Below are 24,810 nucleotides of genomic sequence, written 5' to 3' on the forward strand. Positions count from 1 at the left end.
TGATATTTTTCTTCGATCGTACCAGTTTGGCCTTTTCCCTCCCAGCCTATGTTTAAACGATCTTGGGTTGCCTTCTGGAAATGTTCCAGCTTAATCTGACACTGAGCCATGATGATGTGTAAACTTTATCTTCCTCATCGCCCATGGATGGTCCTTATAAAGGAAGCATATTTATGTGACCCGACCAGTTTGCCCAGTCATTGGTAAATTTCAGGGGTGGAGTGAGAAGGGAGGGAAAAGCTTGTAATTTTGAGTGGGAAAGACAAGCCATTGGCTATTTGTCAACCAATCCTCCTCCTCAAAATATTTCCCACCAACATTAATAGAACCATATCTTTCCCTAGGTGGATTCAACAGCAACAACAACAGCCTATCAAAGAATTCACCCAGGATACTATATCCCTACGGTAATGACGAGCTTTCCGTCGAGCTTTGAAGACCTTCCTATTTCAGCAAGCCAGGCTGGCTTAAAATTTTAATGGGTTATTTATGGGCAAAGGGTTTTAAATTTTGGGAAGCCAATTTGATTTAATTCTGTTTTAATTCATCTTAATTTTTATATTGTATGTATTTTAATCTTGGCTGTTCACCGCCCTGAGTCCTTCGGGAGAAGGGCGGTATACAAATTTAATAATAAACCAAACCAAAACAATGACGGAATTATGCTAAAGATCCTCTCCCCCCCCCCCATTCCTTAAGAACACACTGCTGCTTTTCAAGCAAACCCAAGAATTTTACGGAGCAATATTCTAGCTCAGTTTTCCTCCACCAGATCTGCTAAATCATACATCCCAGCCAGGCGTAACGCATTCAGAAACCGGTTGGCTGGGAATGATGGGAACTGTAGACCAGCGCGTCTGCTGTTGCCTCAACTCAGTCCGTCAAATCGGATTAAAGCGTGCCTTTATTTTCCCTAGCCGCAATTCGGAAGAAGGGGAGAGATTTAACTGGACAGTTTAAACTTGTACTGAGATGGTATAGGTATCGGTTCTCCTGCTTGAGCAGGGGGCTGGACTAGAAGACCTCCAGGATCCCTTCCAGCTCTATTCTATTCTAACTCGGGACACGGGCAGAAGAAGTGGGCAGTGGATCATAACGGATCGTTTCTCCGTCCAGCTCAGCGTGGACGTCCTCTCGAAGGGTTTAGTTGCTGCGTTCGTCTGAGGCTTTCCCGGAACGAAGGAGCGCGTTACGCAAGGTTAAAGCGTAAGAGATACGCCGCGCTCTTTCGTCCCCGGATTTTTTTCCAGCTCTCCGGCCGGCGGCCGGCTTCCACCTGACTCTGCGAAGCGCAACGACCGCGATCCCAGGCGGGGGAGCTCTCTCTCTCTCTCTCTCGCAGGCTCCCGGAGGAAAAGGCCTCGCCAAGAACCGGGAGGAAGAGGAGAGCTCGCCGGTGCCAGGATGATTCGTCCGCGGGAGGAACGCAGCCAGATGGCCGCGAAGCCTCCTGTCTTCCCGGGGAGTCCCCGAAAGCTTCGTTCGGGCAGCAGGGAGGAGGGGAAACGGGCGCCTTCGCCTGAACGATCGCTCGATCCGGCCCGCCGAGGCTTCCCTCCTCCCCGTCCCACCCAGCGCTCTGCACTCCTCCCCTGCCTTCCAATTGGCAAGCCCAGCAGCCCGGCCCCCAACGCTATATATGCCTCGTTCCGCCGCGCTATGGGGACCTGAGCGGAGAGAGCGCAGCATCCTCATCCCGCCGCACTCCAGACCTTCCCTGCCGTTGCGCGAGGAGGGAGACAGACAGATTTCCCCATCCGACGCCACCGACTCGAGAGAGAGAAAAAAAGTTTCTTTCTGGTCGCCAGGAATCCCGACTGCCAGGGGCTAGATCTAGATCTAGGCCGTTCTAGGTTCCCCTTTTCGTAGCTCTTTTCCACCTTCCTCCCTCGCCTGACTTTTCAAGGGTAGAGCCCTCCCGCAGCTGGAGGTTCGCCGGCGTTTGAAGCATCCATCCATCCTTCCAACTAGTACTAAGAATCATGAGTTCCCCTTTGAAGCGAGCCCCCCTGCTCAGCTCTCTCGTAAAGCTGCGAGGTCCTGGGAGCGCACCTGCTTTGCAGCAGCAGCAACAGCTGCCCACTTCGTCCGTGTGCGCCTTGGAGCCCAAGGCTCAGGTGCCTTCTTGTCCCATGCACCCTCCCCATTCACTTTCTTCCCTGCCCGGTCCGGTCAAATGGCCTCTGATGGGCAGCCTCTTAGACATCCTCTGGAAAGGGGGCCTCAAGAAACAGCACCAGACGCTGGTGAGTAACCTGTGTTTTCCCCCCTCCCCTTCCCAATAGATCCTTCGCCCGAAGCTAGTGCTTGGCTGACTCTTGAGGGTCACGTATGGGTAGAATAGGTAGTCCTTCGAATGTCAAAAGCAGTTGCTAATCCTCTCTGACCTGGAGGTTTTAATGGCAGGATTGAGAAATATCCCTTAAAAGAGTTTGGAAAGTATTTCCAAGATCATTTAGTTCAGCATCCCCTATCGTTCCAATGGATGGACCCGATTGCCAAATTCCCAGGCAGCATCATTCCCTACAAATTGGATCAGGTTAATCCAGTCAGTCTTCAACCAACGCAGGGAATCAATCACTCAGGCATCCTTAAACGGGTGACCGTTCCTGCATCGTGTTTTTTTTTTAAAAAAAAACTCCTTAAGTTTTTGAGATAACATGTTTTTACATCATGACACTAGGAAGTTCTTAATCAAATGCTTAATATAAGCCTCCCCACCACCACCGTTTGAACAGATTTGTTGTGGTCCATCTTTCGTCTGCAGGAGACGCGTCTTATAGAATGCTAGGCAGCCAGTGTGTGAACTGAAAGTTGTGCGTTCTGTACGGTATATTTATTCACCTTTTCTTGCAAGGAGGTCTGTGAGATGGGTGAGCCTCGGTGGCAGGAGTGCTTAGCTGCCCGGTTTAACCTCCCCTCTTCCTTCCTTTTTCTTTCTCTTCAAGGCTGAGTACCACCAGAGGTTTGGCAAAATCTTCCGCATGAAACTGGGGAGTTTTGACTCTGTTCATATAGGGGCACCCAGTCTGCTAGAGTCTCTCTACAGGAAAGAGGGTGCGTATCCCCAGCGCCTGGAGATTAAGCCCTGGAAAGCCTATCGAGACTACCGTAAAGAGGGCTATGGGCTACTTATCCTGTGAGTAAAGACGTGGAAGGACAACATACCGCTTTGTACTGAGAATGCCCTGTGCTTATGTTTGACTTGAGGTTTAAACGCAAGGGATGCTGAGAGCAAATAGTTCAGATTGCTGTTTCATAAATACATTTGAGACTTTGAAAGTAGTTTCATTATTTATAAATATTAAATGATCGTGGGAGAAAAGTCAAAGTGCCATTTGTAGGTGGTGGATACTTTGTAATCACCTTAAACCTATTTGTTTAGGTTTTCTTTAGGGATCTTTGTCTTTTGGGACCACGTTCTGCTGTTTTATCCTGAAAGCAAGCAAGGTTATCACAGCCAACCAGTGTAGAGAAGCAATTTGCAGCATTGTCTCTGGTTAACTTGGACCTAACCCTCCTGGCAACATTAGAATGGAAAAATTGCAGCAGAAAAAAAAGAGAGGCAGTTTTAGATCTAATGCACGTAAGATAACATTCAAGCTAGAAGGGAAATGCAGAATGTGAAGAATGTTGTATAATGGTAATATAACATCTCAGTAAAAGTAAGAGATCACCTAATCACTTTCAGGGATTTCCTCCAAAGCTCAGTGGCAACGGAAGTATCTAGTACATCTTCCTAAAAACTAAACAAGACTCTCAAAGTTTTAGGTGAGATTAAATCAGAAGAATTCCAGTAAAAAGCAGCAGAAAACCACACGCATAAGGTACATTTCCATGTGTGCCCAAGCTTGACTAAAGGGAAATTTTGTCTATGTTTTATTGAAAGTAAATAATATATTGGGAAGCAAAACAATTTTCCATATTATCAATCTTGATTAGTCTGCTTGTTATCTTCCTTAAACAATATTAGCATTCACTTATGAAAACTGCCCAGATTGAATATTGTTTTAACATTTCCTCATAGACCTTTCATTTTAACCAGGAAATGTTAAATTTCTTTTAATCACATGAATGTTTGTTTTTCACAGAGAAGGGAAGGACTGGCAGAGAGTAAGAAGTGCATTTCAGAAGAAACTAATGAAACCCATGGAAATTGTAAAGTTGGACACTAAAATCAATGAGGTACTGCATAAGAAAAGTCTGATCCAGACACAGGTGTAATTTGTAATTTTTAACACTCTTGTATATTATGTGGACTGCTTTAAAAGAGGGAGGGGAGAAATTAGAAAATTATCTCTCCTGAAATCATGTGAAATCTTTCTTAACTTATGCCAGTTGGAAATCTTATTGAAACAACAATTTTGAATGGATCTCACTGCCTTCTGTGGCATGTAGAAATGTATCACATGAGAAAAAATTGAAGGCTACAACTTCCTTCTAAGCATGCCAAATTTCTATATGCAGGAAGAGGAAATATTAAAGTGAAGAGCAAATATTCATATCTAGCCTTCAGTTGCAAATGTTTTTTTTTTTAATTTGATTTATATGCCGCCCTTCTCCGGAGACTCAGGGCGGCTTACAATGCGTTAAGCAATAGCCTTCATCCTTTTGTATATTTATACAAAGTCAGCTTATTGCCCCCACAAACTGGGTCCTCAATTTACCTACCTTAGAAAGGATGGAAGGCTGAGTCAACCTTGAGCCTGGGGAGATTAAAAGCACATTACTTAATTTCTATTTCACTTTACTATTTCACTAGTATCTTATAAGGTACTAATTATATATTTTTCACCCTCTGACTTAGTTAAAGTTACCAAATGAAAAGAGCTTTTCCAGCCCCATGATAATCTTGATCACCCCTTTTCTGTATGTTTTCCATGGCATCTGTTTTGTAATGCACTGATCAGAACTATACATGATATTCCAAGTATAGAATTGGCACACCATAGACTTGAAACCTTACGACAGTGATGGCGAACCTTTTCGGCACCGAGTGCCCAAACTGGAACGTGTGTGCATGTGCATGCATGTGTGCACACCAGAGCGCCAGAAACCCGAACAAAAGCTGGCCGCTGAGCATGCCTGTTTTTTGGCCATTTTCAGGCTGTTTTTCGGGCCGTTTTCAGGCTGGTTTTGGCCTGAAAAATGGCCTGAAAACAGCCCAGAAAACATCCTGAAAATGGCCCGAAAAATGGCCTGGAAAACAGCCTGAAAACAGCCCAAAAACAACCCCGGGAAAACAGCCTGGTTTTGGCCATTTTTCAGGCCGTTTTCCAGCGCTCCAGCGCCCATGAACAGCAGCTGAAAAGAGCAGAAGAGCAGCTGGCGATGGCGCGTGCGCCCACAGAAAGGACTCTACGTGCCACCTCTGGCACGCGTGCCATAGGTTCGCCATCATGGCCTTATGACATTAATATTTTAAAATTTAACTCACTTCCCAGTGACCTTTCATTTTTTCTAATGCAGAACACTAAGAGGTCTTTTCAATCTCTTCCACAGGTCCTAGCTGACTTTATGCATCAGATAGACACACTCTGTAACCAGAACGGAGAAATAGAAGATTTATATTCTACGCTGAACAAGTGGTCATTTGAAAGTAAGTTTTTGCATTCATTCTGAGTTCATTGCTGCTTTTTATCTACATTAAAATGTATACATATAGGTTAGCTTTCCCCACCCTGGAGTTCTCAGAATGCCTTAACCAGAATGGTCATGTTGGCTAAGAATCCTGGGATTTTTCCTCCCAATAGAACTGAAAGGCACCAGGTAAAGATCAGGTGAAGACCCAGTTTGGTGTGGTGGTTAAATTGCTGGCCTAAATACCAGGAGACGATTAACAGTAACAGAGTTGGAAGGGACCTTGGAGGTCATCTAGTCCAATCCCCTGCTCACTCAGGAGATCTGTACTAGGGATTCGAACCGCCAAACTCCCGACCTTCCTGATCGACAAGCTCAGCGTCTAAGCCACTGAGCCACCTAGTCAGGCTTATGAATTCATAATTATGAGTCAGACCATGAATTCGAGCCTTACCGTAAGCATGGAAGCTGCCTGGGTGGTTTTGGGTCAATCACTCTCTTTCAGTCCAGCCTATCTCATAAGTTATTGTAGTGGGGGGAAATAAGAAGAGGAAGAAGTTTTAGGTATGTTTGCTATCTTGTGTTACTTATAAAATAATAAAGATGGAGAAAATACACATTTTCTCCATGTATAGAGAGAAACTCTGGCCAGTTGCTTATTACTGAATGCATTGTCCTTGGGGCTTCATAAGGGGTATTACCAATACTGGACATTATCTATTAATTGCATCAAAAGGAGAGGATTGGGCTTCATTTAAAGTTCTCAGAGAGATATGTTAAGGAAAATGTAGTCAAGATTCTGGGAAATGCTTTTGCTATGAATTCTTCTCCTTCTTTTTTTACACTAGGTATTTGCCTGGTGCTGTATGGAAAAAGATTTGGACTTCTGAAGCAAGACGTAGAGGAGGAAAGTTTGAACTTTATCAAGGCTGTAAAAACGGTATGAAAATGCCATGTGCCTGATAGCCAGTTGATTTTCTGTAAGATATTAGCAAGTCAGCCATGTCTGCTTCTGTAGGAATTGCAGTCCAGGGACCCATCTGCTTTGCTATTGCACCTGCCAGCCTTCCCTGCAGTTATTCAATTATGCAATTCCAGCATGGAATTGATTCTGGGATGTATCATCTATAAACCTTATTTATGTAGGTCAAGGAACCTCAATCAATGGGAACTACTGAGAAGACCCAACTGGAGCATCTCTGTGTAGTTCATACGGAGAGATGCTTCAGTTGGGGTCTTCTTAGTAGTTTCCATTGATTGAAGTTCCTTGACCTAAATAAATGGAAAAAGCCCTTGCAACTCAATAAGAAAATAAGCTGCAAGGAATAATTCCAGCAATATAGCATAATGCCTTATAGTAGGCTGGGTCACGGGTTGATTGTTAGTTGCGCTACAGGTGTCGGAGATTTTTTTCCACCACCTTTTATGAAGATGCCCGGAGACTGTCCCTGGGTCCTTGCAAAGCAGGCATTTCAATTTCTGAGTGGTAGCCCTCCAGAAATACTTCAGATTGTTGCCCTCCAAATGGTGGATTCAGACTACATTCACACAAAACCCTTAATCAGATAAATGAAAGTCCCTCGTGCAACAATCAAAGCTTGGTTAATTTTAATCTTGTTAATTTGGGGAGCAAGGCTTGGCATATTGTGCAAACCCCATTCATTGGGTAGGTGATAATTATATATATTGTGTGAACTCTGAGAATGGGATAATTCGGGATTCGAGTTAAGATTTTATGCAGTACACTGAAATGTGTAAGGATTACTATGATCTCAGGTCCACATGGAACAGCTTCTACTTGGTATTCTAGTTTAAGGCCCAAGGATAGATCAGTTTATTGAATTTAAGTTAATCCTTTCTCTAACAGTAAAATATATGTTCTTTTGAACTTTCTCCAATACTTTAATAATGGTGTTTGTTCTTTTCATTATATACTACAGATGATGAGCACTTTTGGGAAGATGATGGTGACGCCAGTTGAACTCCATAGAAGTCTAAATACGAAAGTTTGGCAAGCTCATACAAATGCATGGGATAATATATTTAAGACAGGTAACTGAAGGACACTGAAAACATTTTGTGAAATATGCATTTGCATCTTAGGTTGGGCTGTGAATTTTGCATCTTGCATCAAAAAACCAGCCTGACTATCTGGAATTCATTTATTTTCCTGAGCCATTCTGTGGAATAGGTTAGACCAGTGTTTTCTTAAACTTGGCAGCCTTAGGATGTAAGGACTTCAATTCTCCAGTCAGAATTCTGGGAATTGAAATTCACATACCTTAAAAGTTGCCAAATTTGAAAAAGACCGGGTTGGATGAAAACAGAATGAAAATCTTTATCAAATCACTAAACACTTGTGGTTGAACAAACCTTTTATCTTAAATCTCCCTTAACTAAGTTCAACAGACTCGCCAATGTTCTAAAATGGATATGTAACTTTTTTTTTCTGTTATTAGTTACAGTTGGTATGAATACTTGGCTGTATGGCTTAAGTTCACCATGGAATGAGTAACAATACTAGAACAGACAAGGCAAATTTTTAGTTCTCTCCCACACAGATTTGAACATTATGCTTGTATCCTAGGCTTCCTTCAATGAATCTCAGAGAAATAACTGGACATTGTTATAATAAAATAGGGATCTGAACAGAACCCTATTTTCAGGGGATGTTTCAGCAGGTTCTGGCCAGTTCTGGAGAACCGGTAGCGGAAATTTTGAGTAGTTCAGAGAACCAGTAAATACCACCTCTGACTGGCCCCGCCTCCATCTATTCTCTGCCTCTTGAGTCCCAGCTGATCGGAGGAAATAGGGATTTTGCAGTAACCTTCCCCTGGAGTGGGGAAGGAATGGAGATTTTAAGTATCCTTCCCCTGGAGTGGAGTGGGAATGGAGATTTTACAGTATCCTTCCCATGCCACACCTACAGAACCAGTAGTAAAAAAATTTGAAATCCACCACTGGATCTGAACCTTATTTTTGCATACTAAAAGTCTTCATCCTTAAATGAAAGAAGAAGGAGCTTCCCTTTTTTGTAGACCAACCTCTTAAAATCGGTGGCTCGCCAGTCATGTCGGAACTCATTCTCCCAGAATCCCCTGTTTTCAGACAGGCTGGCCAGTAGTCCTGGAAAATGCAGTCCAAATACATTCAGAAGATGATAGACTGGGAAAGGTTAATCTAGCTTGTACCGTTTCCTGATGTTTTTTAATGTTTTAAATGTCTCATGTATATGAAAAAATAGACCTTTGAGGTTTCCACGCCATAATATTATTGTTTAATCATCACTTTCCTCCTGCAGTGAAATGCTCCATTGACAGCAGGCTGAAAAAACACTCTGCAAATCCCTCTGAAGACTTCCTCTGTGACATCTACTTTGGGAGCCAGCTTTCGAAGAAAGAACTCTATGCTGCCATTACAGAGCTTCAGATTGCTGGGGTTGAAACGGTAAATACTGTTAGCTTCTTTTCATTGGTAAATGAACAGTGATTTCGGATTTCTGTATATATATATATTATTTTTTAAAGTATACATCCATATTATGTGTGAAAAGTGTTGGATCTGAGCATCATTCATATTGATCCAATTTACCACAATATTAGTGTTCTTTTTCACATTCATTGAATTTAAATAATTCTCTTTATATTAATTAAACATACATACATAAACATACATAAAAGAGCCTTGGTGGTGCAGCGGACTAAGTGCTGTTATGTAGCTCTTATCTGCCAGCTGCCTGCAATTAGTGCGAGTTCAAATCTCACCAGGCTCAAGGTTGACAAAACCTTCCATTCTTCCGAGGTAGGTAAATTGAGGACCCAGATTGTGAGGGCAATAAGCTGACTTTGTAGAAACACCGCTTATGGGGGGGCCAAAAGCCCTAATAAGTAGATATATACAAAAGAATGAAGGCTATTGCTATAAGTGCATTGTAAGCCGCCCTGAGTCTTCAGAGGAGGGCAGCATATAAATTGAACTAATAAATAAATAATAAATAAAAAGAAGCCTAACATCTATAAACCTTTAATCTTTCTATCTATTATTCTTTTATTCTATAGAAAAGCAAAAAAGCAGAAATTTCAGATTTCTGATAACCTGCCACTCACCGCAAAGGCGTTTTCCCTTCTTCTTTCAATCAGAGCTTATTCTTTTAGGTAGCGTTTTTATAGTTAGCATTGAATAATGGGTTTTAACACAGGGACGGCATTGGTTTGTACATCCCATTTTGCTGTAAGATGCTGTAATTGTTGTAATTACAACTCTGCTGTAATTGTTTTGCTTTTTTTTCCCTATGATCATGATTTCAGGCCATTCACCACAATGATGCATTCTAGAAATATCTCCTATAACTCATATCACACACAAATTTTAGTCATGATGGGAATTATTGCGGAAAACCTATTGTGGAAAACCTACCCCAGGTTGAAGGAGCTACTGAACTATCTTAACCTTAACTGTCCATTATTTGGTACAATTCCATGGTAATGATAATTTGCAACTGATACTCATTACCATTGGTAGTTGCCTCACAAAGCTGGTTGGTGCAAGCAACCAGATCCGCATGTGTAAGATTCAAGCTAACTACTTTATTGTATTCTGCCTATACTACAGGAATCTCTCCAGAATATGTGCCTTCTCTTGGGAACAAACAGATAAGGTCCCATGGTAAGGGACTAGGCTAATTCCTCTCGCCTCCTTGCCTGTCTGGCAGTTTCTCAACACAAAGTCGCACAAAGCTTGATAAATTAGATGACTATTTAGACCAGTTCATGAAGTTGTCTGGAGTTAAGGACATGATTTTTTTTCCCAGACAGACATGGGTGAGAAAAACACAAGGACATAAATGCTTGCTTGGCAGTTGTCATCTAGCGCTAAATAATTGTGGGATGGCTTCTGCAGCAATCTACCCGCATGCCATTGTGTCATCACGGTATATATTACGAATGTGCTGTATTTCAGATTCAGTCTCTGAATAATACCCACATAATATTATCTTTTCATCACTGAAAATATACCACCTTGCTTTAAAACACCTTTAAAACAGCTGCATCCTTTCCCAAGTTTGTGCAGTAGTGGTGGAGGGTAGCCATGCACATCAAAGAAAAGAGGTCGCTGCTTTGAGATACTGCATTTGGGCTCCACATGCTCTTTTTTCTGTCTCGAGACAGAATCCAAAATTCTCTACAGCCCTGGGGTTTATCTTTTTCATTCCCAGGTGTGATGGAACGTGCACCTTTGAAGGGAGAGGTGGTGGAATGGACTAATGGTGAAGCAGCAGTTTCCCAGAAAGGAGAAACCACATTCCAAGGAAGGGAGTCAGACAAGACACAACACAACACAATGCAACACAGAGCTGGATAGGAGACAGAGGAAGATATTTAAGATAGCCACTCCCTAGAATCTCCCAGGGTATAGCCATTAGAGTATAGATTAGTTTGGCAAGATTCTGTCTATATATTAATGAGCAAATAAAGAACTGAACTTTGGGTAGATTCATTCAATTTCTATGTCATTCTTGGATAAGGCTTGACATATCTACTGGACTATGTTGCAAACAAACATCCATCTGCAGTAGAATCTTATGGGATGGGAAAGTTCTGGATTTGTTGCCCTTGAACAGGATGTAAAACATAGTAGAATCCTAGCAGATATAGTCAGTTGCAAGTATAATTAATTAGAAATTACACAATTAAATGAAAGTAGACTTACACAGATATTCTGCCAGTATAATTGAGAAGTAACACGAAGGGTGTGAACTGGTGCTTCAAGCCATTGGAAATATTGTTGCCAAGTTCTAATTTTCAAAGTGGCAGAAAGGGGGAAAACATTTAATTTCATTTTGATTAAATTGAATCTGGTTTTCATTCTGACCCTCCATTTATTGTTACGTTTTGGAAGAGTGTTTTTAGCATGATGTTAAAGAGCTGTGGGAGGGAGTCTTTGTCCCTCCCACAGGTTGGCACATTCTGATAGGGTTGATGGGACCGAGCCATCCACCCAAGTCTGAAGAACTGAATCAGAGCTTCTTTCACTTTCCTATTTCCTATTTTGGGGTAGGGGAAGGTTTCCGTTGAATTCTAGAGAAATCTTATGAACGTTCTACCTGCATAACAGGTAGAAAATTTAGGAAAGAGTGTAAAGAGAATTTAATTCTGGCGTTGAGAAATAGGAAAGAAGAGATGGTTGCTCCTATAAAAGTTGAAAGCAGAAAAAAGACACTTCGAATGGCCCTACTATAACCTTGTTGTCCTTCAAAAAGGGCAGTAAAGATTTTGGGCAGAAGTTCAAAACTCTGTAATATACCTTACAGCATACAAGTACAGCTAGTCCTTGAACTGAGGTCTGAATTATGGTTGTAAGCTGTTACTTACAACTGTAAGTAAGCTGTAAGCTGTTACAGTTGTAAGTCAAGGCATCATTTTTTGACAATTTTTGCAGCAGTCATTAAAGAAATTCTGTGGTTGTTAACCGAATATATTTTATCCAATGGATGTTTTTTGCTGGGAACAACAAATAAATCCTGGAAAGTGGCAAAAAACCACAGTCATATGAATGTGAGATACTGCAAATAGCTATAAAGGTTAGTCAGTTGCCAAGCACCTAAAATGCAATCGGGTAACTGTGTGTGTGTGCGTGCACACGCATTCATGTGCAACCATTTGTAACTTCTAAATCAAGTCTTAAGTAACTTTTGTGGGCCTGTTGTAACTTCAAACTGTTTTTAAGCAACAAGTTGTAAATTGAAGACTACCTGTGACATTATTGGAATCATTGTAATATATGGCCTGCCTCAGAGACCTGACAGGGAAGCAGCTTATCTAGTTTATAGTAGATGTACCTATATTTTTACCTATGTTTCACTTTTTATCTTTTTGCATGCAAGCCAACTTCTTGCTACAGATGCTCTGAACTTGCATTAGGGAGACCAGATTTTACTTATCCACACTTGAGACAGGAGGAATAGGGCACAATCTTACAATACCAATATTTTCTGCATTTCATTAATGATATTCTTACATTAAAAGTAAAGGTAAAGGTTCCCCTCGCACATATGTGCTAGTCATTCCCGACTCTAGGGGTCGGTGCTCATCTCCATTTCAAAGCCAAAGAGCCAGCGCTGTCCGAAGATGTCTCTGTGGCCATGTGGCCGGCATGACTAAACGCCAAAGGCGCACGGAACGCTGTTACCTTCCCACCGAAGGTGGTCCCTCTTTTTCTACTTGCATTTTTTACGTGCTTTCGAACTGCTAGGTTGGCAGAAGCTGGGACAAGGAACGGGAGCTCACCCTGTTATGCAGCACTAGGGATTTGAACCACTGAACTGCTGACCCTTCGATCGACAAGCTCAGTATCTTAGCCACTGAGCCACTGCGTCCCTCTTACATTAGACATGCACAAAGCTTTGAGGATATAAAATTGCAGTGAGTGGTTTGCCAAGAACCACATCAGAAGCAATAATATGTGGGACTGGACAAAAATATATGTGCAATTTTATTTTCTTTGTTAATTAAAATTAAATAGTTAATGTGGACACCATCCAGTTATACACTTAATAATATTTCCTTCTGTTGCATTACAAATTTATAATTTGATAATTGAGGCTTTTAGCAGCTCATTTGGCCTCAGGGCTTCAGATTATCCATCTTTCCTTTCCATCAACTCCTAGATTTCCAAATTGTAGGGTCATAGACATTTCTCTAAATTGTGAAACCTAATGTTTTTAAGTGTCTTCACATTTTTTACAAAATCATTCCTAGGATAAGAATAAGTTCGGGCTTTTTACCTACCAAAGTTGCCTATAGAACAAAAAGATGGGGGGGGGTTGGTTATTTTTTTGTATAATGTGTTTAGGTTTCCTCTATTAGTATAATAATTCAGAGTGATTTCTGTTGATTCTTTTTTAGACTGCCAACAGTTTACTCTGGGCTCTGTACAACATCTCCTGCAAGCCGGATGTCCAGGCAAAGTTGTTTGAGGAGATACAGAATGTGGTTTCACCTGGAGAAAACCCAAATTGCGAACACCTGAAAAAAATGCCCTATCTGAAGGCATGCCTGAAGGAGTCAATGAGGTAAACTGATTCACAAACCAAAGAATAAAATTACCGTACTTTTCGGAGTATAAGATGCACTTTGTGATGTGAGGGCGATCTGGCTGCGACATCTGTCACCCCATTGATCGCCAGGGTTGATTCGGCTGATCTGGCTGGCTAGGCGGGTGTTCCCTTCCTCCCTCACCGCTCCATGTGCGTCCCTCCCGAAGCTGGGCGCTTGGTGGAAGAGGACGACCATCCCAGATAGAAGGAGTGTACCGATCTTCGGTCAAGGATATACGATAGCTGCGCTCCCCTGCTAGAACCTCCAAACAAGCTCAAGATGCACTTTTTTCCCCCCAACAAGAATGTTGGTGCGTCTTATACACTGAATACAGCCATTTTTGGCCTCCTGAAACCTCGCCCCGCACGTCCCGTTTTTCACAAAAATGGGGCCTGCAGAGTGCTCCTGGGGGCTGGGAAGGGCAAAAACGTGACACATGGGGGGTTTGGAAGGCTGAAAATTGGCCCATTTTTCAAAAAAATGGGAGCATTTTTGCCCTCCCCAGCTCCCAGGAGCACTCGGTAGGCCTTCCAAACCCTCTGTGCATCCCATTTTTCGCAAAAATGGGGCGTGCAGAGGGTTTGGGAGGGCTGCAGAGTGCTCCTGGGGCCCAGGGAGGGCAAAAACTTTTTTTTCTTGTTTACCTCTTTGAAATCTTGGTGCATCTTATACTCCAATGAGTCTTATTGTCCGAAAAATACGGTATTAATTCCCCTTGAATTGGCAACTGTAAAGCACAAAGGAAGACTGATATAAGACATAAATAGAACAGGCTGAAATTCCACCTGGGCCACCTTTTTCCTCTTGTTTGAGGACAAAGAGCATAGTGTAGTGGTATGTGGAGAAGACCTTGGGAGATAGGGGAAAAAGATGCAACCTAGGGAATGGTCAGATAAGAGATAGCATAGCCCACATATGGATAATGGGCAAGACAAGAGGCTCAGAAGGCACCCTTCTGCTTTAAAGTTCATTCCCAATCTCTAAAATATGTAACAATTTTGTTGGACGGGTCTTCTCTGCTGTGAAGAGTGAGAAACAAAAAGAATGTTGAAATGGTTACACCAAACCTTTCTAAGATAAGGATGTTAGCACATTCATGGTGCTTTGAGCAACAGGTTTAGAAAGTCACTGTGGTTACGTCACTTTGGTTATGTTGGTGTCACAGTGGTTAGAATGCAGTACTGCAGGCTACTTCTGCTGACTGCCAGCTGCCAGCAGTCAGTTCGAATCACATCGGTTCAAGGTTGACTCAGCCTTCCTTCCTTCTGAGATCGGTAAAATGAAGACCCAGATTGTTGGAGGCAATAGGCTGACTCTGTAAAGTGCTTAAGACAGGGCTGTAAAGCACTATGAAGCAGGGGTGAAATGCTCGCGGTTTGGACCAGATCACCCGATCCGGTAGCAATGGAGGCAGGTGGTTCGGAGAACCGGTAGCAAAAATCCCTGCACCCCCCCCATTGCCCAGCTGAGCCACGCAATCATCAAAGGTTTTTTTATTTTATTTTTAAAAGCATTTTTTTCTACAACCTCTTTGGCCGAAAAAATGCTTTTAAAAGTAAAAAAAAAAAAAGCCTCTGATGATCGTGCGGCTCAGCTGGGATCATCAGAGGCTTTTAACAGCATTTTTTCTACAACCTCTTCGGCCGAAGAGGTTATAGAAAAAATGTTTTTAAAAGGAAAAAAAGCCTCTGCTGATCAGGCAAGTCAGCTGGGATCGTCAGAGATTTAAAAAAAAAAAGAAAGCCTCTGCTGATCAGGCAAGTCAGCTGGGATCGTCAGAGGCTTTAAAAGCATTTTTTTACAACCTCTTCAGCCGAAGAGGTTGTAGAAAAAATGCTTTTAAAAGTAAAAAAAAAAAAAAGCCTCTGATGATCGTGCGGCTCAGCTGGGATCATCAGAGGCTTTTAACAGCATTTTTTCTACAACCTCTTCGGCCGAAGAGGTTATAGAAAAAATGTTTTTAAAAGGAAAAAAAGCCTCTGCTGATCAGGCAAGTCAGCTGGGATCGTCAGAGATTTAAAAAAAAAAAGAAAGCCTCTGCTGATCAGGCAAGTCAGCTGGGATCGTCAGAGGCTTTAAAAGCATTTTTTTACAACCTCTTCAGCCGAAGAGGTTGTAGAAAAAATGGTTTTAAAAGTAAAAAAAAAAAAAGTTGGCCACGCCCACTCAGTCATATTACACACACCCCAAGCCACGCCCACAGAACCAGTAGTAACAAATTTTACATTTCACCACTGCTGTGAAGCGGTATATAAGTCTAACTGCTATTGCTAGTGCTATAGTCCGGCCGATAATGTGTGTTCCCCCTTGATAGATATGTTTGACTCCCCCAAAATAAAGTGCATGTATCCCATTTTACTCTAGGTTAACACCTTCTGTGCCATTTACCACTCGAACCCTTGACAAAGAAACAGTCCTTGGGGATTATGCGCTTCCAAAAGGGGTAAGTGACTTCCACCACATACTGCAAATGCTCCATTTGTTTTGATTAAATGATTGAATGCATAACCTGTTTTTCAACCAACAACAGCATTTTTATAAAATGTGATTAACCTTATATCTTATCACACTTACTGGCATGTCAACGGTTGAGAGAGGTCCTGCACAGCATGGCCGGATCTCATAAATAAAATGCTTAATCTTCTTTATGTCTTGATACATGCCAAGCATAGTGTTGCAATTGCTTTTAAATCTCAAACACCTCTTAGATATACAGGTAGTGACTCAAAACTGTAGGCCTTAAATACCCCCAAACATTATTTTTACATCTCCTGGTATAACCTTCTCACATGATTTGTTTCCATTATGAGCTAGGAATACACACAGCCTGTAATGTAAGAAGAAAACCTTCCTTATATCCCTCACTCCCCAAATTGCAGAAAAAAATATCCTTATTTTATCCATATGTATGACACCCAGTTTTATCCGTTTCAGCCTCTACTCACACTCACAAAATATTGTCTGTGACTTCTTGTTATCAAAAAAATATATAATATCCAGTTTTCTTGATCAGATAACAGATAATAATTTTTTCTGACATGGATTTATTTATTAGATTTATTAGGCCACCCTATCTCAAGCACATGACTCTGGGTGGCTATTTTTAAAAATAGAAAAGATGAAATAGAACAACAAAGAGAAAATTATAAAAACATTACACTTGTGGCCTCAGACTCAAAGACTTTACTAAGATGTCACTGAGCAAACTGTGAGATATCCTTCAGTATATTTTATTTATTTTAAATTCTCCTCAGCCAGCATTCATTGTAACCCCCATCATTGTGAGGGTTATTTGGGAAAATTGAATAATGACAGCTGCCTTGATATCCATGTTGCTTTTTAGTGGCTGTGTTAACATAATATCCTTAACCAGTTTATTCAAGAACTTAACAACAACATTCTACCTGGTTAGAGTTAACTTGATGAAGATAACGATTTTTGTCTTATGCAAGCTAAGTTTGTTTGATTAGATTCAAGGCATTGAATGAATTCAGAAAATAAGTTAATTCAGTAAGCAGATTAATTGTCCCATATGAACATGATCAGTATATATAAGCAGACATTTAACCAGCCCAGCTCCTCCCTGAACCCCAATGTAGTAAAGTTATTGGGGAGAAGAAAATCATTTGTTGATAATTCAGCGATCTGCCCAGTAAAATAATAAAACATATTTTCACATCATTGGCCTTTTTAAAATTTTTATCTTAAATTATAAGGCCTGATCCTGATCTCTTAGAGGTGTGGAAAGCTCTGGTTTCTGTAGCATTACTTAACAGGCTTGAAGTCTGGCTCCTACACAAGTTAAATCTCATTAAACTTGTCTTTAAAAAGGGGAAACGCCCCTGTATTTTTCTCCCTAAGAATGCCATTTCTCCAAAGAACTAAAATCCTGCCTTTTTAAAAATTCAGTGGAAATATATCTTCATTGCAAGAAGTTTTGAAAATTGTTGTCATGATTTTCTCTTCTTGTTAAATTCGATATTTCCTTTGGATTGTGATACATGTCTACTTCAGGTTCAGCATCAATGTTTTGATATAGGCAACTTCCTTGAGTCTCCCTAACCAAAATATGTCCATGTTCCATTCGCTTGACATTTTTCTCACTGCTTTGTAAATACACTTTGTGTATTTGTGTTTGCATTTACAGACTGTGTTGATGATTAACACTTACGCTCTGGGATGCAATGAAGAATATTTCAGTAACTGGAGTGAATTTCAACCAGAGCGTTGGTTGCAAAAAACCATCCATCCATTTTCTCATGCTCCATTTGGCATTGGAAAAAGAATGTGTGTTGGGCGCCGACTGGCAGAGCTGCAACTTCAGCTAGCTCTCTGTTGGGTAAGCATTCTGTTATTTTAGATACAACTCTCTTCCCCATTAATCCGAACAAAAGAGAAACCATTCTAGAAAGAAACACTTAAAGAAGGACTAGGGGAGACATGATAGTAGTGTTCCAATATCTCAGGGGCTGCCACAAAGAAGAGGGAGTCAAGCTATTCTCCAAAGTACCTGAAGGCAGGACAACAAGCAATGGGTGGAAACTTATCAAGGAGAGAAGCAACTTAGAACTAAGGAGAAATTTCCTGATAGTTACAAAAATTAATCAGTGGAACAACTTGCCTGCAGAAGTTGTGAATGCTCCAACACTGGAAATTTTTAAGAAGATGTTGGATAGCCATTTGTCTGAAGTGGTGTAGGGTTTCCTGCCTAGGCAAGGGGTTGGACTAGAAGACCTCCAAGGTCCCTTCCAACTCTGTTATTCTATTCTATTCTATTCTATTCTATTCTGTTCTGTTCTGTTCTGTTCTGTTCTGTTCTGTTCTGTTCTGTTCTGTTCTATTCTATTCTAGCAGAAATGTATTCCATTGTAATGGAATGTAGGGATGACCTTGGACAACGAGGGAAAAGAGATGCTACCGAGAGAATGGTGAGACAAGAGAGGGAGGAACCCCACAGTCACTTAATGGTCAGAGAAGAAAAAAACTTAAGAAAGATCTGCCTCAATTGATCAGACAGTTAAAAGTGATGGTAGGAAATTTGCACTTTCACACTTGCAAGTGGCCTTGCAGTAATGTGGAATTAACTCTTCTAGTTGTGTTTCTTATCTGGTTTACCTGGAAGAGCTGACATCCATATAAGTTATCTACTCCACTGCAATTTTGTTAATCCCTGGTGATATTTCGCTTGAGAGACAGCGATCTGGGAGCCTAAAGCTTTTTTTTTTTTTCCCAAAGCAGGGAATATAGCAGCTTTGTATGTACCATAGCAATGCTTGAGCTTAATGTTCTTCTTCAGGCATGGCCAGATGGAAAGATGCATGTATGCTTCTGCTTTGGTTTTGCATTCATCACAGTTCACTACATCAATTGAATCCAACAAGGGTGATGAATCTTAATGAGGATTAGAAGAAACAAGCCACACTTTCCAGACACAGATTACAAAATTGGCTAGTTTCCACAGCTCAAGATTTAAAGGTAGAAAACTTAGCTGTGATTAATTTCCAATGGGTGAAGAAACTCTCAGTTTCCCTCCTTGTTATCACCCTGAAGCAGGGGTCAGCAACCTGCGGCTCTGGAGCTGCATGTGGCTCTTTGGGCCCTCTGCTGTGGCTCCCTGTCAGATGATCCCACCTCTGGCTGGCCCCACCCCTCACCCTCCCCTTCCAGTCACTCCTCACCTGGCCTGAGAAGGTAAGGGTGACGGTGGGGGATGGAGAAGCGGCCAGGGCAGAGACAGAATGATACAGAGGGAGGGAGAGAGAGAGAGATACAGAGAGAGGGGGGGAGGGAGGGAGGGAGGGGAGAGAAAGATATGTCAAAAGAATTTTGTTCCCAGTGTTTTCTAACAACTGGTTCTCTGCCCTAATGACTGGCTGGGTAGGCATGGCTGGGGGGGGGGGGGTCATGTGACTGGTGGAAGTGAGTGACATTAGGTTGGCCATGCCCACCCAGGTTTTGTGGCTCCCAGTGTTTTCTTTTCTGTGGGAAATGGGTCCAAATGGCTCTTTGAGTATTTAAGGTTGCAAACCCCTGCCCTGGAGGATGGAAGAGCAGAGAATGCAAGCTTTTTGTTTTATTAAGCTCAGGGGTTGATTCAGCTGGGTTGGACCAGTTCGGGCTAACCGGTAGTTCTGACGATCAGCTGGCCCTGCCCACCCGCCCCCACCCTATCCTGTCCTATATTTCCTTCTTTCTGGCTCAGCTGATTCATGTGGCACAGCTGATTTCCGCACCTCCGCTGTTCTACTTACCGGGGCTGCCTTAGAAGTTAAGCAGCTGAGCTTCAAATTGCTGTATTTTGAATGCTGTGCGCAAGCGCATTAGGCGTGCACATGCACACAAAGCGCACACTCAATGAACCAGTTGTTAAACAGGTTGCATCCCACCAGTGCTTAAGCTAACTTATTAAAATATTAGTGGAAGTTTATTACAATCTTTAATACATAACACTGATTTTTTAAAAAGTTATAGAACAGCTTACAGATGTTCTTCCATGAATTATGAGGGCCAGGATCTCCTGAGAAACAATCTGTTCAAAGTTTTTCTGGGTAAGCCGTACTGGAACAACTGAAAGGGTACATTGGAGCAACTTTTTCCTTTGTACTGGAGGGCGAATTGTCTTTTTGACAAGATGAACATCCAATTTTCATTAAATCCAGGAGGAGGACACTCTTTGCAAAAGATCTTCAAACAGAGGCGGGATGACCATCTATCAGAGATGCTATAGCGATCCTGCACTCAACAATGGATTGACCCATAAGATCCCTTCCAGTTTTAGGGTTCTGGGATTCTGTGTTAGCCTTCCAAAGGAGAAGCGACCAAATGAAAGCATTACTACAATCCTTCTGACCTTTAAAAAAAAAAAAAATTGCTTATTTCTCTTACTGAAAGGGATGAACTTTTCAAAGCCTTATGAACTTTGCTGTATCATCTTTTCCTGCTATTGCTGCCTGTGGGGTTAAACTTTGACACAGACACTGACAAGTTCCCCAGCTCAGAATTAATCTTGATTACAGGTTGGGGAGGCTCTGATGAACTTCATTTTCTCCCTTGTATTACAGCTTATACGGAAGTATCAGATTGTAGCTACTGACAACAAGCCGGTAGAAGCTCTTCACTTAGGAATCCTCATCCCCAACCGAGAACTTCCGATTGCATTCAAACGACGCTAAGGTAAAAATTAGTGTCCCATTATGGAGTTAATTATATGTTTAAGGTGATCTTTAAAGGTCAAAAACAAAGACTCTTCAGAGATGAAATGAGGATGACTGGCAGCTGTTAAGAGTACCTACTTGTAATTCTACTTGCATGGTTTTGAAAAAGAAATTTTTAGCCCTCATGATTGCAGAGAGATGGTGAAAGAAAAGAAAGGAGGAAAACAATGCAATTTGTCCTACATTTTGAAAACATATGCAAACACAGATAAACATTTGGGCCATGATAGACATCCATTTTGTCAAGTACAGAATCCATCTCCAAGTGCACTAATTGAATAATTAAAAGATTTAAATTACTTAAATGTGATATATGGACTGAAGGTTCCTCGTGCGAATACACGTGTGCTAAGAATGAAATAAATAGGACATTTGAAAGTTCCATTTTGATCAGTTATTTTTTTATATTTGGCCACTAAGGCCTTTGATTAAATCTATTGGTAATCAAAAATACTAGTATAACCGTTTCCCTTTTCTTCCTGAACTGAAGAATTTATTAAGTTGTCTCTTTGTTTTCCCATAGATTCTACTGGAGGAACAGCTGACATTTTCGTTAGACAGCAAGCATTCTTGAATTTTGGATTCCCAGATCCTGCTAGAGTCTAGTTATATTTTGAGCAATGTGTGTGTTAACAGCAAGGACAGAACAGCAGGAATCCAAAGCTAGCTTGAAGGCAAATCAGTCAAGCTTTGTTGAGCGCACCTAAGCAGTCACTTCACATTATTGTAAAAGCTACACCCATTCCAAAGGTGGAAGAATGGCAGAATTACAAACTTGGCAGTTCTTTTCACCTAAACTTGGGATGAAAGAAAGGTCCATTCTCCTCCATCTGCTGCTGTGAAATGTACAGTTCTCGACCCATGCTGTTAATGTTTGTAGGAAAACAATGATCGCAAAGTGATGGAATGACTGAGTCTCTGAGTTCACGCTTGACCTCAAGATTGGAAATGCTGGAGGAGAAATTTTGTTTTGCCCGTGCCCAAGTTCTGATGGAACTTTAAATGAAGACCTTTGTCTGCAAGAGGGTGAACGACGTGATTGCAAAGGGATGGAAAGTATTCTAGGGGGTGGACCATGTTAGATGTCCATAAAGGGAAAGAATGGCAGTAATAGAAGTGCTATCTGAAGGGCTGTATTTGAAAAACCAAGTAGGTCTGGTTCTTTCTAATGTTACTTTGTTACAACTGTTGGCGCCTTGAGCAAACTCATCAACTATATATGGACAAATATCATACATACAAACACGCACGCACTCACTCACACAGAACCTTTCAGGCAGACAGAACAATGAGTCACATTACAGAATGCAGACCACCCAAACTGTTATGAGCCCTTCAAGGTGATGTGTACTTCGGAGACCGGAACAAATAACTTATGCTTGGACAGAGTGAGCTGTACACTTGATGACTCCATCTAGGAGGTGAATAAGATCATAGAAGCAGACCGGTACAATTTTATTTTCCACCAAATCAAAGCCAGCTCCTAAATTATTTGTAGCAGTCCAACAACTTTTCCTGTAACTTTTTCCTTTGAAAACTTGAGGCCATCATTAGGTATATCGATGCAACTTAAAGGGCAGATATTATGGGGTGCAATGGCAAGTCTAGATATTCCCTTCTCTCCAATATAGACATTCGTATAACCTGTCCTCCACCTTTTAAGCTGTTTATCAGCTTTCATGTGTGGATGGTAGCAGAGGGAGATGGGGTGCTATCTTTTCTTTTGCCACAAATCAACACTATGTCTTGGATTTGTCAGATGTGATGATCGTGATCTTTTAACTGCCTTTAAATCAAGAGTAAACAAATTCTTTGGTACAATGTTGTAAGAGTTCCATGCAGTTTGTTCATCTCTGAACAGAGAGCAACAAAATATGATTCATTTTGCACCTGACTTTCATATCTGTGAGCTGCCACTGTTGGAAATAGGATGCTACTCTGTTTAGACAATCAGTCCAGCAAAGTTCCACCTAAGTTTCCAAATTCACACTAATATGTCACAATTTATGCAGAATGGAACATCAGTATTACAGCATTCCATAGGATTCAAGGATTATAGTTCCTGGGTATTTTCTTGTATTCCTTTTGATACAGTTTCCTTCTTATTTTGTTTTTACGTGTTTTTAGTTGTATTTTTTTTAAAAGTAAATGTGTTTTTTAAGATCTCTGTATTTTGAAGAGTTTTTCATAGCTTATTTTTTTGTTTTGTTTTTTAAAAACAAATTTAGACATCCATTTAATTGTTGATATTTAAACCCACTGTTCTGAGAATTTTGTAATAAAAAAAAATGTGGATATGATTTTTTTTATTTTCATTGAATGTAATCCGTGTCGAGTATCTTCAAGATTAGCAGCCTTTATAAAGATTTTTAATGGAAATTACTTGTAGTTGTGATGCTTTCTTCTATTCAAAATGGCTTTGCACTGAATGCAAGTTTTGTACAGCATTATGAGGTTGTAATTTCTTTAAAAATATTTTCCCCTAAAATCTAAACGAGCCCAGACACCTTTCACAAATCCAAATCTCATTTCAAAAACCAACAAGTCAGCATAACACAAATACAACCCCCCCACCCAAAATTAAAACTGTTTCATATAATCGAACTACCGTAATACATCATTATACTGTATATTATACATCTTTGGAACATCTTGCCCACCGATCTCTGGAACATCTTGTCCAAACTTCCTCTCTTTTTGGAAGGGCCTAAAGACATGACTCTGCCAATTGGCTTGTAACCCCAGTGGGGGAACAGTACAATGGAGGTGGTTTATTGAGTAATAATAGATCTTACCTTCCCCCACTTGACTCCCACTTTCTCTCTTTGTCTGATTTTAATTTTTTATGTATTAATGTAGATACATTTTTTACAACTGGAAGCCACCCAGAGTTACCATATGTAGGACTGTCTTAACGCATGGATCTGATGCAGGGGTGGGTTCTACTTACCTTTACTACCAGTTCGCAACGGGAGTGCGCACATGCACAGATCATCCGCAATGATGTACGGGTGGGTGGGCGGAGCCTCCCGCCAGTTTTACTACTGGTTCGGAAGAACCAGACCGAACCAGGAGCAACCCATCTCTGGCCTGATGGGCACTTGCCCATAGGCCCCACAAGCATAGGGGCCACATACTAATCTGTGTATGCTAACCCTTCAATACACCTTGTATCATATAAATACATCAACATATTTATTACATTTTACTGCATTTTTTTATTAATACTAACATGCAAATATATGTTTAATTTTATTGACCATTTACATTTTAATTCCTGTGAGTAGTTGTCTTAGGGGCCTCAGTACACTGCTTTGCCCGGGGCCCATAATGCTGTTAAGACAGCCCCGGCCCTATTGGTGGCCAATAAATTTTATAAATAAATAAATAATCAGAAAAATACTCTTGTGTGCTTGAGAAAGAGAATAGCCAAATTTGGAATAGGGTATAGAAGTGGGAAAAAGTTGGGGGAAAGAAGAAGTCAAGCACTTCACCTCCATTCCTAAAACTCTTTGTTAGCACAGCCCTATCAAAGATAACTTCTTTGAGTAGGAGCTAAAGTTCTCAATCATAAAATTGCACTCCATGCTCCAGTTGTCATTTTATGAACATTTGGAAAAATCAGGAGAAATGTAGGCTTTCTATGCCATTGTGTCTTTTTGTGTCTTTATGAATCTCTAAAGCTTTGGAAGATCAGAAGTTTGGTCTTGATCTGTTTCAAAAGAATCCTCCTTCAATTAGCACATTCAAGAAATCTATCCAGTTCTGTTCAATTGAGTTCAGATTTAGGATTGGCCTGAATCCAATATATATCTTTTGCAAATTTTGTGGTGTTCCAAGCTATTTCTTTACCCCGCCTATAATTTGTGGATTGCCACCATTATACCATTTTGTGGTTTCCATATACAGTTTGTTCAATG

The 24,810-nt window shown here is 41.1% G+C and overlaps 1 protein-coding gene across 2 annotated transcripts; it reads left to right on the forward strand.

Annotated features, from left to right (window-relative positions):
- Positions 1 to 344: 344 nt before the first annotated feature.
- CYP24A1 (cytochrome P450 family 24 subfamily A member 1) lies at positions 345 to 23,269 on the forward strand. 2 transcript variants are annotated; one of them, XM_034433032.3, is made up of 12 exons: positions 345 to 2,246; positions 2,949 to 3,139; positions 4,092 to 4,185; positions 5,503 to 5,599; positions 6,429 to 6,520; positions 7,521 to 7,632; positions 8,882 to 9,027; positions 13,485 to 13,651; positions 16,041 to 16,119; positions 17,824 to 18,015; positions 20,738 to 20,849; positions 21,414 to 23,269. In XM_034433032.3, the coding sequence occupies exons 1-11, from the start codon at positions 1,983 to 1,985 to the stop codon at positions 20,846 to 20,848; spliced, it is 1,545 nt and encodes a 514-aa protein (XP_034288923.2). In that variant the 5' UTR covers positions 345 to 1,982; the 3' UTR covers position 20,849; positions 21,414 to 23,269. The 2 variants fall into 2 exon arrangements, with proteins under 2 accessions (XP_034288923.2, XP_087745214.1); XM_087889088.1 differs by having other exon boundaries at positions 359 to 407.
- Positions 23,270 to 24,810: the final 1,541 nt, after the last annotated feature.

Source organism: Pantherophis guttatus, chromosome 3 (assembly GCF_059756535.1).
Source record: "Pantherophis guttatus breed Tessera chromosome 3, ASM5975653v1, whole genome shotgun sequence".
Lineage (NCBI taxonomy): Eukaryota > Metazoa > Chordata > Lepidosauria > Squamata > Colubridae > Pantherophis > Pantherophis guttatus.

What these genes read in the sequence shown, in the direction of transcription:
- CYP24A1 (XM_034433032.3), top strand. Translation starts at nt 1,983, where the DNA reads ATGAGTTCCCCTTTGAAGCGAGCCCCCCTGCTCAGCTCTCTCGTAAAG. An exon ending in AGATTGCTGGGGTTGAAACG is followed by an intron (nt 9,028 to 13,484) that starts GTAAATACTGTT and finishes ATTCTTTTTTAG; the next exon opens with ACTGCCAACAGTTTACTCTG. An exon ending in TTCAGCTAGCTCTCTGTTGG is followed by an intron (nt 18,016 to 20,737) that starts GTAAGCATTCTG and finishes CTTGTATTACAG; the next exon opens with CTTATACGGAAGTATCAGAT.